The sequence below is a fragment of the Biomphalaria glabrata genome, chromosome 2 (genome assembly GCF_947242115.1).
Source record: "Biomphalaria glabrata chromosome 2, xgBioGlab47.1, whole genome shotgun sequence".
Classification (NCBI taxonomy): domain Eukaryota; kingdom Metazoa; phylum Mollusca; class Gastropoda; family Planorbidae; genus Biomphalaria; species Biomphalaria glabrata.
The window spans coordinates 28549651-28567929 of NC_074712.1; the positions used below are offsets into that span (position 1 = coordinate 28549651).

Sequence of the window (18279 nt, forward strand, 5' to 3'; positions counted from 1 at the left end):
CTGGTGTTGCACTCTTTATATCCCTTAGAGTATGACTCTATAAGATTGTATTTCACACACGCGTGTTGTACTCTTTATATCCCTTAGAGTACGACTCTATAAGATTGTATTTCACACACGCGTTCTGCACTCTTTATATCCCTTAGAGTATGACTCTATAAGATTGTATTTCACACACGCGTGTTGTACACTTTATATCCCCTAGAGTATGACTCTATATGATTGTATTTCACACACGCGTGTTGCACTCTTTATATCCCTTAGAGTATGACTCTATAAGATTGTATTTCACAAACGCGTGTCGTACTCTTTATATCCCCTTGAGTACGACTCTATAAGATTGTATTTCACACACGCGTTCTGCACTCTTTATATCCCTTAGAGTATGACTCTATAAGATTGTATTTCACACACGCGTTCTGCAGTCTTTATATCCCTTAGAGTATGACTCTATAAGATTGTATTTCACACACGCGTGTTGTACTCTTTATATCGCTTAGAGTACGACTCTATAAGATTGTATTTCACACACGCCTTCTGCACTCTTTATATCCCTTAGAGTACGACTCTATAAGATTGTATTTCACACACGTGTGTTGTACTCTTTATATCCCTTAGAGTATGACTCTATAAGATTGTATCACGCGTGTTGTACTCTTTATATCCCTTAGAGTATGACTCTATAAGATTGTATTTCACACACGCGTTCTGCACTCTTTATATCCCTTAGAGTACGACTCTATAAGATTGTATTTCACACACGCGTGTTGCACTCTTTATATCCCTTAGAGTATGACTCTATAAGATTTTATTTCACACACGCGTGTTGTACTCTTTATATCCCTTAGAGTATGACTCTATAAGATTGTATTTCACACACGCGTGGTGTACTCTTTATATCCCTTAGAGTATGACTCTATAAGATTGTATTTCACACACGCTTATTGGCACAACAACTGGAGCATAATTGCCTTTTTCGAGGGACAGAACTCTGATGAGCAACAACTTTATTAGGGTTACCAGACATCTGCATGCCCATAGGAGGACAAAAAAAAAAGACAAGTAAACTGGACATATTTATCTGCTTGAAAAAATCGTTGGCTGTATTGCAGCTTTATTACATCTCATATTTATCAGAAGAAAAGATTCTTCCCAGTAGTTCATCACTCGCGCTGCGTGGAAATCCATGCAGGATATTTTCTTCAATGTACCTACACAAACTGACAGAAGCCTTTCAGCGCCTCCGTACAAGATAAATAGAACAATTGTTTAACACCATAGCTTCAGCATGTACTGTTAATGTCTCCAAACATTTCCTCCCCCGCAAAGAACAATCTACAATTTTCCAACTAAGAACAGGACACACACTTCTATTCAATTACCATCTAAACAAAATGAACTCCACACAACTCTCCCACCCTGCGCCCACCCTTATGAAACCGTAAACCATATCCTCTTTGAATGCCCCTTCCTAATCCACCTTAGGCAGACCCTACTTCCACTACAGCCCAACATAACCAACACCCAGTACGGCAGTGCTGAACAACTGAAGAAAACAGCACACTATTTTTCCTTAGCACAGTCTGCAAAAGAGCTCACAGCTCAGCAGCAATAAAGCTGGCTAGAAGAAGAAGAAGAATGTCTCCAAACTTCAAACATTTTCTCCTCTATTTCCCAGGAACACAGCACAACACACTTGGGGGGATTAAACATAAGCATGACAAAAAGGGAATTGGTTGAAGCTGTGTATTATTATTGCATTTAGTTGATTTATCATGCCACTCATTATTTTTTGTATAGAGGTTATGCAAATCAACACAGTGAACACGCATCTTACGGCGAAGCTTTACATCTTTGGATCTTTCTTTGTATATTAAGGGAGTGTTTCTATTCAAACCTGATAATATTAAGTTTTATAACATCGATTAACAGATTGTATGCCATTCTAGTAAACAGGAGTAAAAAAAGCCAGACATTTTGACACTTTAGGCTAATGCCAGCCGGACGGAGGACGCGACCCCAAAAAAGGAGGACATGGCCTCCTTTGCCGGACATCTGGTAACCCTAAACTTTATGTACGGTTAGTTTATTGCAAGTACCGTCACGGTTTTAAGGGTATCTATAAAGGTGAAGGTTGTACCTACAATTTTGTTTGTTCTTATTTTGTAATTTGTGCGAAAATACGCAGTGTGCGGGCCTATATGGTTATATATCATATATATATATATCATGGGCGTAGCCAGGATTTTTTTTCGGGGGGGGGGTTTGAGGGGGATTTTTTTTTCTCCCCCCCCCCCCGATACCTTCACTCTTTCGGAAGACGTTTATTGTGCACTAGAATAGGTTCTTCCTGTAGTTAGTGGAAAAATTGTAGATTCCCTGCCATTGTTAGCAAGGGGGTCTGGAGCTCCCCCATCGCGGGGCGGAGCCCCGCCGCAAAGCACTATTTCTGGTATTGAAAGCCAACAAAATGCATATTCTGAGGTATCTAAAGTGCATTTTCCTGCTATTAAAAAGTTTATTTTCAAAAACCTAATGTGCTATTCTTACTGACTTAGACCCTCCCGCGCATTCGGCGCATTTGCTGGCAAGCTGTTTCCATAAAAATCTGTCACTGGTAATGTCTGAAGCCACTTCCCACCTGCTCTGAGGACCTCCATGAATGTGTGGCGCTAAGTTGTACTAAGATGTCATCGCAACTCTTCTTATGCGTACTTTATTTTAACGTAGAACATGCCCAGCAAACCTCATGCGACGCTCTGTCACAATCTTACTAAGGGGTCGACTCCAAGTCCGGCATAGGATTTCCTTGATTTAGACCCGATCTCTATAACTGACTCCTAAAATCTGTCTTAGTCATGTTTGTTGAGACACATTTAGTGTTTTTCAATTTCGGCAGATGACTATTGACTTCACTTTATTAATGGAGCTCCGCCACTGGTAGAAATGTGTAACATATCTTGAATACGCTCTTGGAATTAAGTGACTGTAGTTTGCTTTAGATTTTATATCGAAAAGGGAAGGTTTATCGTCAAAATCATCTGTTGGGGATTTTAAACTAAAAAATCTCTGGAGTTGTTATTTTTTTAATTCAAAACCCCATTTAGCTACTGTAATAGAACTTAATAACTGTAGTTTGCTTTAGAATAATATTGAAGATAGAGGTTTTCCACCTCAAAACACTCTAAAGGGGAATTATAAACTCAAAACCATCTGGAGGGGTTTTAAAGTTTTAAAAAAGCCATCTGTATAAGAGGGGTTTAAACTCAAAAACCCCAGTAGGATTGGCTACGCTCAAATAATTTAATTTTGGTGTGTACTTTGCTTTTTTTTATATTGAAGAGGTATTTTTTTTTTAGCATCAAACCCTGTGAAGGGGGGTTTAAACTCAAAACCCCTTTTAGCAACGCTTATAGCATCTTGAGTGCGTAATTTGCTTTTTTTCTTACACTGAAGATGTATTTTTTAGCTTTAAACCCCGCTGGAAAACCAGTTTTAGCAACGCTCATAGCATTTTGAGTGTACAATTTGCTTTGTTTTTATAATTAAAGAGGTATTTTTTACCTTCCATCCCCGCTGAAGGGGGGTTTAAACTTAAACTCAAAACTGAGTCAAAACCCATTTATCTACGCTCATAACATTTTGAGTGCGTAATTAGCTTCTTTATATATTGAAGGGGTATTTTTTAGCTTCAAGCCCTACCGAAGAGAGACGGGGGTAAACTCAAAACTCCTTTGGCTACTCTCATAGAATTTTGAGTGTATAATTTGCTCTTTTTGATATTGAAGAGGGGGTTTATTGTAAATTTTGGAAGGGGTTTTAAAATCAAAATCTTCCTTAACTGTGCTCTTGGAATTTTGGGATTGTCGTTTGCATTTTTTTTTTGTTTTGTTTTTTTGAAGATTGGGATTCGACTGTAAAAAACCCTGGTAGGGGGTTTTAAATTCAAACCCCCCCAGGTAGAAGGTTTTAAACTCGAACCCCCCTGGTAGAGGGTTTTAAACTCGACCCCCTCTGTTAGAGGGTTTTAAACTCAAAACCCCCTGTAGGGGGTTTTAAACTAAAAACCGCTTTGGTTGTACTGGCACAAGTGATGGTTTAGTATTAAAATCTCACCTAAAATAAACAAAATCAAAGCAAAAAATCAGTCAGTAAATTCCGATCCCCCCCTCGGGGGGGGGGGTTCATTTCGGGGGGGGGGGGGGGGGTTGAACCCCCAACCCCCCCCCCCCGGCTACGCCCATGATATATATATCAGCACTTGCAATACTCAAAACAATATGGAAAGACAAAGGCAAAGCCCTCGACACTAAAATCAGATTGATGCGCTTCCTGGTCATGGCCACATTGCAATGCAAGTCTTGGACTCTGACTGCAGAGAAGGGGCGGACTGTGTGTCAAAATCGGCCCTGGTATTTGATGCGGCCTTCAACTTGCATGCATGCGATATGCATAAAACTGAACTCGTGTATGCAAAAGTGAGCTTCAATAACGTATTGTATTTCTACCTGTAATAGACTTAGGGGCTATAGAAATCTCAGTTTAAAAAAATGTACTTGTGCAATCACAATCTTATATCTTAGTCTATATTACATTATTTTGATATAACTAAAAGAGTAAAGCGTAACACTTGATGGCTGCATAGCCTATTCGTGTGTTATGCACTCCACATGCAGTGTCTTCTCGATGGTCCCGGGTTCGAACTCTGCCTGCCGCTCAATCCATTCCTCCCCACCATCCTATGGTCTATTTTGAAGTAGCAACCAAAACATGTAAAAGCAAACCAAAAATGTGAAAAGGAAGTAGCGTGAAACGTAGGCTACTTGCAACAAAGAAATGTCTCTACAATCAAGTGATAATTATATAGCCTATTCGTAGCCTATTCTTTACAGGCAGAACACCTTATTTATTTATTAACTACATCACAGCATCAAGAACTACTTCCTAATTTCCTACTTCCTAATTTTTAGGTTCATGGTCCCATTTTAGATTCACAAGAGTATGTTTAGCCCCAATGCCCGCCCACTTGCCCATTTAGGCACCGGCCCACCGGGCATTTGCCCGAATGCCCATATAGCCTGTCCGCCCCTGCTCCATAGCTAGATAGGAGGATCCTAGCAATATGGAACAATACCAGGAAAAAGAAGAAGATTCGAGGCAGACAGAAAACGTTTGGAAGACAAAATAAAAAAAATTGAAGTGCCTAGGCTGCCATTGAAAAAGAGGTTCTATCCAAGAATAAAGACAGAGAGGAATAGAGAAAGACGGTCTTTTTATGTGTTGTGCCCCGACTGTCAAACAGTTGAAAGTGAAGGATAGTTTCTATACATTTTTAATAGTTGATTGCGTATGTCTCTATGTTAAGAAGCAACAAAGTGTTTATTATATGATGGGCTCAGAATTGTGTAAATGCGATCGTGTTTGCAATATTAGCACAGACTTTTATTTTAAAATTTGATTGATTGTATATATCTCTATTATAAGGCAACCCTGTTGTAAGAATATTGTAAACAAAGGTCTCACTTTTTTAGATTGCTTGATGAACATTATAAACAGTAGATATATACCAGACAATCAAAATTATAAAGTTAAATGGCCAATCACCTATATCACATAACATAGCCATAGTTACACAGCATCAACACAACCTCTGACCCGGAAGAACTGTTTGTAAGGCATTCCACAATCACAAACACAGAAAGTTTACAAAATAAATGATTTTACTGCGTGCTTTTTATTAGATATATTACAGATCTAGATCTAGATTCTAACTCCTTTTTGCTCAAAAATGGTATGTCTAAACTATGTATTACATTTTACATATTAAATGTAGATCGTTTTTAAGGCTTATAAAAAAAAAACCCGTAGGCGTAGCCGTACATTTAGAGATGATAGAAATCATACTAACTAATTATCTAATAGATCTACTAATTTAACTAATCACTAATCAATTTAAGGCTTAAGGTCTCTAGTTCTATACGACTACTATTGACTATATTAGTCTATACAGTCTAAATTGAATTCTAAATCCAGCAGACTAACTCAACTGGATTGAATCAGCGGCCAGTGGCTGATGAGCACTCTTGTAAAGTCCAAACCTCCAGCAGGACGACGGGGAATGGGAGCGGGCAGGATTTGAACCCTCGACGGTAATTCTGCAGGAGTTCAAGGGGCAGCCATCTTTGTTACTATTTTGTTATTGTTTATGTTCCAAAGAAATCCCAAGATAGTGTCTTAAAAATACCAAGAATTAACATTACTTCTGTGTTTTCAAAGTAATGCTATTTTTTAAATTTTGACTTGGTGTCAATACAATACGTTTCTTATTGTTCTGTCTTCTTTTTAATTGTTAAATATTGTCTATATATCTATTCTGAATTATTCTGATATAGAGAATCTAAATTTAACTAGGCCTACAATATATATCAGCACAGTTATTACCAAAAATTAATTGACTATTGACCTTTATTGCCTTTAAGAACCTTGTCATATTAATATAGTAATTAGTCTAGTTCTATCTGTTAGATTATGAGTCTAATTAATAGACTTATTAGGACTAGATGATACCGGTATCAGCATATTTTTTAGCTTCAAAAATAAAAACAAACAAAAACCCAAATCTGAGAGAAAACCCAACATACAAGATTACAATCTAAACAATAACAAAGATGGCTGCCCCTTGAAATTCTGCAGAATTACCCCCTCGACCATTGATAAATCCGAACGACAGTCCAGCGAGCAAACCGCACGACCAGGCAGCCATCCTCTTGTCTCTATGTGTGACTCTCAAATCTCACTCTCGGTAGTCTCTGTAGACTGAGTGGGACTGTGAGTCAGTAGATCTAGATTCTAGATCTATAAATTATTCATTCTTCACTACTACTAGATCTGCTATACAGCAATGCAGTGACAAAAACACCCTTCTGGTCTTCTGCAGATTGAAATAGATCTAACTTGATTAAAGTTGATTACATGTCAGGCTCTATCCACCCTTAAGTGAAGGCAAGGGATCCAATACCAACTTTTTTTTTGAAAATGAGATGGGGACAAACATTACTGCCTTTTTTAGCCCTTTCAAATTTATCTTAGCCACTCTACAGACTCCTGATATTTCCTTCTCTTCTACTAGTATTAGTTCTACACCAACAGACTTAAATTCATTTCTTTTCAGCCTTGATAGCCAACAACAACATAGGACAGAAAAGTTAACTAAAAGCTTATTTTATGTTGATTCTTTGTCTTTTTTTTTTCTTACAAAAAAGCTTTAATATCAACTCACTCTGTTTGTATGGCCAAAAGCTGGTACACATATTTCTCCCACAGTCTCGGATTAAGCTGAACTTTTTGCACCAATTATTTCTTTTACTTGACAAGACAAGAATCAGTCTAAAAAAAACAAAACAATTAGTTTATTAACTAATGGTAATTGTTTATTTTGTTTGGTATCTTGAACAGAGGAAAGAAATTGTACTTGACAGATGTGTGGTATAAAGTTAAATTTGTCCCCTTGAGGACTCTTGAACCTTTAGTGAACAATTTTTTTTATACATTTTAAAAAAAACAACATCATGTAAACATTCACCAAGATACCCTTTTCCTACCTTTTCCCAACTGGTCCAGACAAGTTATAGTTTAATAATGCATCGAGAAAGCTAAAAGCTAAACAAAAACAATTGGTAAAACTATTTCTAATGACATAGATTTATTATGTCCTAGTCAGTTGTAAGTATAATTGCATGACTGACACAAACTTTTACATTTTTATGTTTTTCTTGTTTGTTTGTTTGTTTGTAATGATGAAGGTCTTGTTGCCCATGTTTGTTTGTAATAATGGAGGTCTTGTTGCCCAAACGTCCTGTGTTTTTACTTTGGTCCAGCAGAGTTTCCTAAATGTGCCTAGTTTGTATTTTTCTATACCATTATTCACTTCTGTAGCAGTAAATCCTTTTACTTTTCAGTCTTTAGATTTGATTTAGAGTCTAATACTGTAAATCTAATAACCATTATTAGAAACAGTTTTAGATTTAGTAATATTAGATCTATTTTTTTTCTTTAATATTAATATTATGGTATATTACAATTATATTTAATCCATATTTTGTGTACTAATTGATTGTGATTGTGTTGTTGTAGTCTTAATCTTAAAAAAAAAATATTTGACTCTGCATGGTTGTTGATTCAGGTGGCCCAACTCATTCTCAAAAGTCACTTGTAAAGATACAGTTTATATGACATAGTCCTAGCACAAAAAGTTCCCAATAAAAGATAGCACATTTTTTAAGTCAACATTTTTTATGTTATGTTTCTTTTGTTTGCAGATGTTATCAAGAACCAAACCTGCCTTAGGGCCAGGTTCTGTGGCAACTGGGAAGGAAACAAAGAAAAAGAAGAAAATGCCAACAGTGGAGGAATTTCTGGATATGAGAGATTATACAGGAGCCATAACTCTTTTAGAAGTAAATGCATTTAATAAATGTGCTCAATTTGTTCATAGACTTTAATGTTTTGTATTGTACAATGAGTAAAAATGAACTAATGAAAATATTTATCTAACATAACAGACAACTTGTTTTCTATTAGTCTGTTTGTAATTGTAACACCTACTAGGATATCTCAATTGAAAGACCTACTAGAATATCTCAATAGTTGTCATCTTGCAACAAATAGCAAGGTCTGAACTTCTCAGTGAATTCTACTTCATAATGGTTACAACTATCTGGTCAACAGAAGCAAAACTTATAACACACCACAAAATTTTATCTTCAATCAGCTTTCATTCGTCTGTTTAATCTTAATCTTAACAATCATCTAATCATGTATCTCATATCTAAATAGGAAAAATGTAGTTTAATTATCAGCATTTATCTTTGATGAGCAGTTTTCCAAAGCAAAAAATGACTTTCTTTAATAAATTTCAGAGAAAAGTGCATGGAAAGTTCAGAGCTTTTCGGTTAATTTCTCCTTTTAGCAAATCCTTTAGAAAAAGTAAGGCTAGTTGGTCCATTTAAATTTTTATTTTATATTTGTATGTAAATACACTTTATATGAACAATGGAAAAACACAATATATTTTGGTGTTGATAACATCATGTTTTAGTGAAGAAAATGTTTGCTAATAGCAGTATATACATTTTAATATTTAATAACTATTGGTTTTGTTGAAGGTATATTATGGGACTTAGTTTTAAATTTAACCTCATGAAACCCTTGTAACTCATAAAACAAAATTCTTAATTGAGATATTTTGTTTTTCAATGAATGAAATAGGACTTAAATAGATTTTAAATTATGATGAAAATGTAAAACATTCCTATTTTAGTATTACTAAGAATTTGTGTTGCTCTCAGTTTAGCAGAAATGCAGGTAAAGGCAATGAAGAAACAGATCTGTGGATAGCTTACTGTGCATTTCACTTGGGTGATTACAAGCGTGCCATGGAGGTAACAGTTGTAATGCTTTAAACACAATTAGTATCTTTATATTAAATATCTTGCTTATGTTTTTAAAACCTTTCTTTATTTATAAATGAAGCGCTAATGTTTTTTGTTTTTTAATACTTTTTTTTTACCAGGAGTATGAAAGATTAACAAAACGAGAAGGTGCAAATCCAGATGTTTGGTTGTATTTAGCTTGCTGTCAGTTCTTCCTTGGCATGTACCCAGAAGCTGATGAAAGCTGCACAAAATGTAACTTCAAGTTTTTTTTATAACTAATCTTTTTAGAATTTGAGTAAAAAATTAAAAACATTTTCAATGAATAATGATCATATTGTATCTATCTTTTTGCAATGTAAAGATGATTTGGAATAAAAATTAAATCATTTTCCAGATGAATTACTCTTACAAGAGATATTGGTAATATAGGCTTACATTTAAAATATGTTAAGTTCATTTTTGCAAAATCAGTTATTTTACTACAAAGCAAGTTTGTTTTTTAATTATGCTTGTGATATAATACATAAAATATGTGCTGATTTCATGAAATACATACAATTATAATATGCTGAACATGATCAAAGTTAAGATTTCTTAAACTGAGAAAAAAATAGTGTTGTAATATTCTGATTATTTTTGATAAATGTTATCTAAGCTAGATTTATTTTTTAATAGATACTGAGTGCGCCTATTTTTATAAATGTTTCTCAAAAGTAATTTACAAGTCATAGCTATTTTAAAAGAGTGTCTCATATTTGTCAAATATTTAAGAATTTTTCAAAGAAAATCTTAGTAAATATTTTGCTGATAAGTCTCACTATTCAAAAACATGTAACCAAATGAAGTTTGTGATTCTCCTAAATTTTGTTCTGTACAAATCCTCATTCAGGTTCCAAAAGTAGACTTCAGAATAGAGTTCAGTTTCATCTGTCCCACAAATTTGGTGATGAACGTCGTCTAATGAGTTTTCATCAAAATCTGCAAGACATCATAGAAGATCAGTTATCTCTAGCATCTATTCATTACTTGCGGAGTCATTACCAGGAAGCCATTGATATTTATAAAAGAATTTTACTAGATAACAGGTAGACCAATGTCTCAAAAGAAATATTGTATATATTTAATGATCATCACATTTAATAATAATAAAAAGGCTTTTCTTCAAGTCCGAATATTAGTGAAATGTCAAAAGTCTATCTATTCCTATTTCTAAATCATTGCAATACAAAATCTGCATTGTTTTATATCACTCCACATAAGTTTAAGAGGCATAAAGTCTTGCTTATGAATCTTACATCACATTTCAAAACATCTATTAAATTCTGCACTTTGAATCTTACAATTGTGCTTACTTATATAACAATTCCTGAAGAAGTGTTTAATGAACCTTTTTCCAGAGATTATCTTGCTCTCAATGTTTATGTTGCATTGTGCTACTACAAACTGGACTATTATGATGTGTCACAGGTAAAAGATTTAGACATTACATCTTAGTAAGAAATATAGACATCACCAATTAGTAACAGATATAGACTTTAGTAAGAGATATGACATTACATTTTTGTAAGAACATTGCTTTATCATTTATCATTGCATTGATTGTTAGCCAGATATCATTACAGGATTATTAGCCAGATAGTCAAAAGTATACTTTAGTGCCTACATTTTTAAAATTTAATTTGTGTGTTTTGACCTTAACTAAGTGACACTGACCAGAAGTCTATCTATCCCCTTTTTATTTGTTTAGCCCTTCATATTGAGTTGATACATATGTGACCAAGTTAAGTCCTTACTAGTGGGGGTGTAAGGTGTTTAGAGTTGTGTGATGCTTTTGATTATTTGTTGAGAATTATTCAAAGCAATATAACCAATGGTTACTTGTAACACCTACATAGAATAATAAGTAAAAGTTAAGTTCCCCTTTCAGACCTTGTGGTCTATAGGGCAGATAATGTAAAGGTTGTGTTTCTGTGGCCTACGGTTTACGAGGGTGTCATGTGGCCAGCACAATGACCAACCCCCTTTACTTTTCCCCAACTAAAGTCTAGTACTGATTAGAGCTGGGTAGACTCATAGGCGCGTAAAGATCCCAACATTTAAAATCACAGTTTTCACCAGGATTAAAACCAGATTCCCTCGGTTTGGAAGCCAAGTTCTTTACCACTCAGCCACCACACCTCTGTTGTATTATATATGTGATTTAAAAAAAGGAAAAAAAATCTTTTAATAAAAATAAAATTCTTTAAATCTTTTCTCTCTCTGCAAAGGAAGTACTTGCTGTTTATTTACAACAATATCAAGACAGTGCTGTAGCTCTCAATTTGAAAGCTTGCAACCACTTCAGGTTATATAATGGGAAAGCTGCTGAGGTAACAGCAATTCTAAACATTTAAAATTGTCTTTATATTGTAGGTTCAGACCTTTTTTTTTAAACATGTAATCCTAAATAAACTTTAATACAAAGGTAATTACAAACAAAGCTTATATCCAATCCCTCAGTCTGTCTAGCTGGGTTTGGAATCCTGTCCATGTTATTTCTCTCACTTCCCATTCTTGTTCAAGCTGAAACTTTGCACAATTATTTATGACAACACAGGAATCAATAAAAAAAACAAGCTCTAAGCTAAGGGGAGATAAGCCTTGTGTAGAGAATAAGGCAGTTCACTAAAATTTGTAAACTAACAATAGACTAAAAAACCTTCTACTTTTATAACTACTTGGATAGCTCAGTTGCTAACAAGTTGGGCTTCCATTTGGAAATTGGAGTTTGAATTCAAACTCGAGTAACTTTAAAAAAAAATTGTTTCTGAAAAGGCAGCACAGAAACCTTCTCCCACATACTTCTCCCGACATTCTCCTCCCACAAGTGTACAACAAAAGTGATTGGACCATAGTGCTCTGAGTATGCTATAAGCATAAAAGTTGTGTTAAACAAAAAAAATTAATACAAATATTTCCATTGCACTGAGTTATTGTTGTTAGTCTAGATCAACTAAAAATTAATTATCTGACTAATTCAAAATAATTTATATAATTTCACTCAATATAAGCTTTGAAAAGCATTTTTTTTTTTATTTTACTAGTTTTAAAAATTCTAATATTTCAATAACCTGGTTGAAAATGAATTTAATAATTACAAAGTATATTTTTTACCCTTTCTACTCTGTACTTTACAATATAATATCATCTTTCACTATTCAAGAATTCATGCTAATGTATTTTCATTTATTAGATGTGTGTGATATAATTTATACAATCTAAGCTCTTCAAGGCTCTCAAAAACTATTTGTTAAAGCTTCAGGTGGCAAACAGATCTTGATGGCTCATTCATTATAAAGAAATGAATTATGTTCTGTACGTGTTACTGCATTACAAATGTACAGACTAATTTCTTGTATTTACTTTACTTTAGGCTGAACTGAAAGCACTTCAGGAGATGGCATCACCCTCATTTCAATTTGCACAGGATTTAATCAAACACAATCAAGTAATTATATTTGATTCATTCTGTGTTGTAAAGATATGTTGGAAATTTTATTTATTAATAACTGTGTTTGATTTAATTTGAAAAGCTACAAAGATAAGAGGCTAATGATTGTTTGATTTGTGCAAAGGTTGTTTTCAGAAGTGGTGAAGGGTCGCTCCAAGTGTTACCTCCCTTGATTGATGTCATCCCTGAAGCAAGACTTAATTTAGTCATTTATTATCTGAAACAAGGTCAGACTTCATTCACTAAATTTGGATATCTATTTACCCCCAAGCTTTTCAAATAATTATGAAAATAGTTTATTTCTTGTAGTTCTCTTAAATATGATTCTTCTCTCAGCTCTTGTTGAGGAACTAACTACTCTTGTGATGTTCATGCAGTTTAGTCAACAACTATAAACCATTACTAATGAAATTTAATTTTGATCTGAACATAAAAATTTATGTCTGTAACATTGACTTTATGTCTGTAACATTGACTTTATGTTTGTAACATCAACTTCATGTTTATGTCTTTACAGATGATGTGCCTGATGCTTATAATCTGATCAAAGATTTGGAACCTACCACTCCACAAGAATACATTCTGAAAGGTGTTGTCAATGCTGCACTAGGACAAGAGCAAGGATCTGTTCGTTTTTTTTTTTGGTCTCTTTTTTAAATTTAAGTTACTAAATATAAACTCGTCACATTGCAATTTGCATAACAAATTATTGAAGATAATAAATAGCATAATTAGTAAAATAAAATTGCTAGCACTAATATATCACCTAATTCAAATTAATTATTTGTTGTCTAGAGAGAACACATGAAGATTGCTCAGCAGTATTTCCAGTTAGTTGGAGGATCTGCCAGTGAATGTGGTGAGTATGACCTTGAGAAAAAAACATAGTTACAATACAAAACTAAGGTAATTAGTTTCGAGCATTAGGCTCTTTATTTAACTTTAAAAAAAAACTACAAACTCTTTTTATACCCATCCAACAAGTAGTTTACCCAAATGTAGTTGCATTATAAATTAGAATGTTTTGCATCACAACATATTAATGTTTAATCAAATTTGTTAATATGTTAGTTAACAGACTGGCCAGTTAATAAAAACTATTCAAACTTTACTGTTCACAGACACAATACCTGGACGTCAGTGTATGGCTTCATGTTTTTTCCTGTTGAAACAGTTTGAAGATGTTTTAATCTACCTTAATTCGATTAAGGTATTAGCATTTTTTTTTAAGACAAAAAATTATTTATTTAACAGAAGCTTTTTTTTTTGTTTTAATTCAACGACATTTAGACTGCTTGTTATTTTATTGACAGAGTTACTTCTACAATGATGACACATTCAATTTCAATTATGCTCAAGCCAAAGCTGCTGTTGGGAATTTCAAAGAAGCTGAAGAAGTGAGTAACTTGATTGTTTTCTTATTTAGCTTTACAAAATAAAAAAATTGGTCTAATTAGTAAAAAATAATAATTAATAATAAAAAGAAATCATCTTGTGTTGGAAGATTAAGGATAAATACTTTATTTTATGTGGCTACAAATAGATAACTGTGACAAGACAATAGAAACAATGCTTTATTTCCATATTAAGGAATAATGCTAAATACTGTTGATTGAAGATATCCATAAAAAGAATGCATAAAGCAATTATTTACAAAGGTGATAGGATCATCATCAGGTGAAAATCTCTAGTTTTATGTGTGTGACATTTGAGTTTAGGAAGGTTTAGTAAAGAGGCTATATAGGCTTGCTATTTGGATTGGTTGAAGGTGCTTGGAAAGCTGGCAGCATGGCAGGGAGATGTGCTTAGATCGAAAAGAAGATTATGTCAACAAATACAAATGAATTGAAAGAAAAGTACATGTTTGATTGTCAGGTATACCACCTGTGTATATATTTTCCTTTTCTATAATGTCATTATCTTATAAATTACAGATGTTACTTGATAAGAGAAGATAATTACATCCTAGACATTTCATGAGTCAACTTGTCATGCATGTTAAACTCTGTTAAGTCACTGGTTTTCCTGACTGATTCAGGCAACACATTCCATGCATTATTTCAAAATTGCCTGTTGCTCTCTCCACTCTGATGCTCATTTGCAAATTAAAATATTTTTAAATGAAAATTACTAATAGCCTCCATGTTGTTCTATTTTTACACATTTATGACCTATTTGTATTATGTGTTGTAAGCCTAAATGAAAGTAGTCAGAATCAAATTTAACAGTTCAGTGTTGTTTAAGTTTGTGGTTAATGCTTATACTTAGTTTAGCTTAATAAATTGTTAGTCTCATTAAATCTACATTAAAACATCTTTGCTATTGTGATGTTTATATTTCATCAGTATTTTCCATCCCTGATAAAATCTAATTTGAATACAAGTTTAGAATAAACTTTCACAGCAGTTAACATTTTGTTTTTCACAAACACTGGTGATGAGAAATAGGGTTCAATGTATTCTTTACTAGGAATTGGTCTTGTTCTTCTTTTCACTTTAACATGTGATATAGTCAATCTTCTCCACCAAGCACCATAATAGTAGATTCCTTTTCACTTTGCAGTTTAGAAGTCTGTTTGCATAGATTTAATGAATATTTTTTCTGTAACAGATTTTTTTACTGATTCAAAATGAGAAAACAAAAAATGACTACACATATTTAAGTTGGCTGGCACGGACATGTAAGTTCATACTTTTAATATGTGCATTTTCTGAGTGTTAAATTTTGTGCTAAGTATTTTTAAATGCCCTTTTTTTTTTAAATTTAAGAAATGCTAAAATTTCAGTTAATGTTTAAATATGTGTTTACATGCTTATGATTATATATCTATTTTGTATATGTATTTATAAAATGTTACCTATGATCCCAGTAGGTTTAACAATGGACTATATTTTCTTTAGACATTATGAACAGAAAAGCTCGCAATGCATGGGAACTGTATCTGAAGATGGAAACGTCTGGTGAATCTTTCAGTCTGCTTCAGCTCATTGCTAATGATTGTTACAAGGTTTGCTTTCTATTTGGTCATTCTTTAACTTCATCCTTTGAGATCTTAGTTCAGAAAAACATCTCATCAAACTTCATGTGTTTCAACTCTGTGCACAGATGGGACAGTTTTATTATGCAGCTAAAGCTTTTGATGTTCTGGAACGTTTGGATCCAAACCCTGAATACTGGGAGGGTAAGAGAGGGGCTTGTGTTGGTGTCTTCCAATTGATTATTGCTGGAAGTGAGCAAAGGTAAGACATTCTTTACATACTAGTTACACAACTCTCTATTTTACAATTGAAATCCAGTTGATAACACTTCCATTCAGCTCATCTAGAATAATAATTTAGAAAACAGAAAGCCTGCAAAAATTGAGTCAAGTCATAACTTTTTTTCTTTAAAAGGATGAGAGCAATTTAGTTTATGAATTACAAGAAGGTTTTGTTCCCATATCTTTCTTGTAGTCTATTATTTACATCTTAATACAAAAAATGTTTCTAATAAATATTTTGGATGGTACATTTTTTATTGACATGATTTTAAAGAAGATAATCACAAAAGAAAAGTTTAAACAAGGTTAGCAATTAGTTTAGCATGGTTAAAATAAAAAGTTAAACTTGATTGGTTTGAGTTTGATGGAACAAATTAACTAGTAAGAATCCCCAACTGTTTGCAGGGAAAAGCTTCTTGAAGTAATACAAATATTGTTAAATAGCCGCTATGCCCAGGTGGAAGAAATGATCTGTGCTTTCAGAAAGTGGGGCTGTGAGAACACAGTAATGCTGTGAAGTCAGTGACAAGATTGTTGCATTCTTTGTTCACTTTCCAAACCAATTGGTTCTTTATAAAGCTGCAAAATTTATTGGAAATTTTTGTTTGTTTTCTTTTTTTACAAAAATATTTCATTTGTAAATTTCTGATTTTCATTTCTAGTTCAGTTTTTATTCAGGGCAGAGCTAGAATTATAAGGCTTGAAATGTATGGATCTAGTGTTGAAAGGGAATGTAAACAGTGTCTGTTTCACAATTGGTTAATTAGCAACAAGTGCAAAAAGGGCAGTTGACTAATAGAAATAGTATTAGTGGGTGCATATCTTTTTAAAAAGAAAAATAGTCATATTTCCTTTTATCAAGAATGAGTTAATCAAAATTATATATATATATATATATGATATGAAAGATGTGCTTTATTTGTTCAATTCTAAGCACTTGTATGGCATATATACAAATTGAAATAGTAGTTTCACTATTACTTTAAGGTATACTGTATTCAGTATTCCTTTCAAAACACTTCCTTTAGTATGCCATGCATGTAGATATGAAATTAAAGGAACTATAATAACTGACAATCAATAAACTGTCTTCTGTGCTGTTAGGTATTTTATTTTTTACATCTATTTTTTTCTGCCAACATATTTAAAAATCATAATTCATAAGTGGATGTTGCCTAAGAACAGACATAAAAATATGTAGGTCATTTCATGGAATATAAATTTGCAGCCAATTAAAAAAAATCAATTAGGGGGGGGGGGGGGGGCGGGGTGTTAAAAAAATTGAAACTTGGCTATCTGGAATAATCATGTGAACAATTTGTAAAAATTAACTTTCAGAAAAGATTACCAATAACAACAATTATGTTTACATTTCAGAGAAACTTTGAGAGATGTCATCAATATGTTGAGAAACACCAGCAATCCACAAGTAGAATATATCATTAGGACAATGAAGAAATGGGCCAAGGAGAATATGGTGCCTGTTCCTTAAAAATTCTGTTGCATGTTGAATACTGTTTATATTTATAGATCTGAACAGACCATTCATTGATTTATCATCTGTATTCTTTGTGAATATCTGAACATTATCATTTCATGTCAATGACATTTAATGTGAAAATCTTAATCCTTATCAATTCTATTTTAGCTTGTATATGTTTATTGATAGTTATCTTGCTTTTCACTAGATAAAAATAATTTAGTCACACTTATCTTCTTTACTCAAAAAGAAATCATTATTGATGGTACATTGCACTGCTAGGAAAAAAATTATCAGTTTCAAACAAAAACATTTGTGTCTGTGGCTAAGTTCTGAATCATTGACCTAATCTTTTTGTTCTGTTATATCAATAGAAAGACTTGCATTCACTTCAAATGACACTTTCATTTATTTGGCCACAAGTCATGTTTAGTTGTTTCAATGTACATAACTCTTACAAATGATACTTCAGACTAGAAGTATGTTGATTGCAATGATTCTATTCTATTCTTTAAATAAATAAAGTATAAATTCTATGACATGATTGTGTTTTCTTTATAATGAAACTGCCACTGCAACATTTTTATAAAAATTGTTCAAAAGTTAAAAACAAAAG

At 33.1% G+C, this 18279-nt stretch overlaps 1 protein-coding gene across 2 annotated transcripts; it reads left to right on the forward strand.

Annotated features, from left to right (window-relative positions):
* Window positions 1–5651: 5651 nt before the first annotated feature.
* Window positions 5652–18202, forward strand: LOC106069837 (intraflagellar transport protein 56-like). 2 transcript variants are annotated; one of them, XM_056019887.1, is made up of 18 exons: window positions 5652–5791; window positions 8319–8456; window positions 9348–9440; window positions 9572–9686; window positions 10324–10519; window positions 10832–10901; window positions 11702–11803; window positions 12847–12921; window positions 13049–13151; window positions 13442–13551; window positions 13720–13783; window positions 14046–14134; window positions 14238–14321; window positions 15535–15604; window positions 15825–15931; window positions 16030–16163; window positions 16589–16701; window positions 17561–17694. In XM_056019887.1, the coding sequence occupies exons 1-17, from the start codon at window positions 5789–5791 to the stop codon at window positions 16698–16700; spliced, it is 1665 nt and encodes a 554-aa protein (XP_055875862.1). In that variant the 5' UTR covers window positions 5652–5788; the 3' UTR covers window position 16701; window positions 17561–17694. The 2 variants fall into 2 exon arrangements, with proteins under 2 accessions (XP_055875862.1, XP_055875861.1); XM_056019886.1 differs by lacking the exon at window positions 16589–16701 and having other exon boundaries at window positions 17561–18202.
* Window positions 18203–18279: the final 77 nt, after the last annotated feature.

Excerpts from the sequence above, each read along its gene's own strand:
- LOC106069837 (XM_056019886.1), top strand. Across the intron at positions 13,152-13,441 it reads CATTTATTATCTGAAACAAG|ATGATGTGCCTGATGCTTAT; the intron begins GTCAGACTTCAT and ends ATGTCTTTACAG. Across the intron at positions 14,135-14,237 it reads TCTACCTTAATTCGATTAAG|AGTTACTTCTACAATGATGA; the intron begins GTATTAGCATTT and ends TTTTATTGACAG.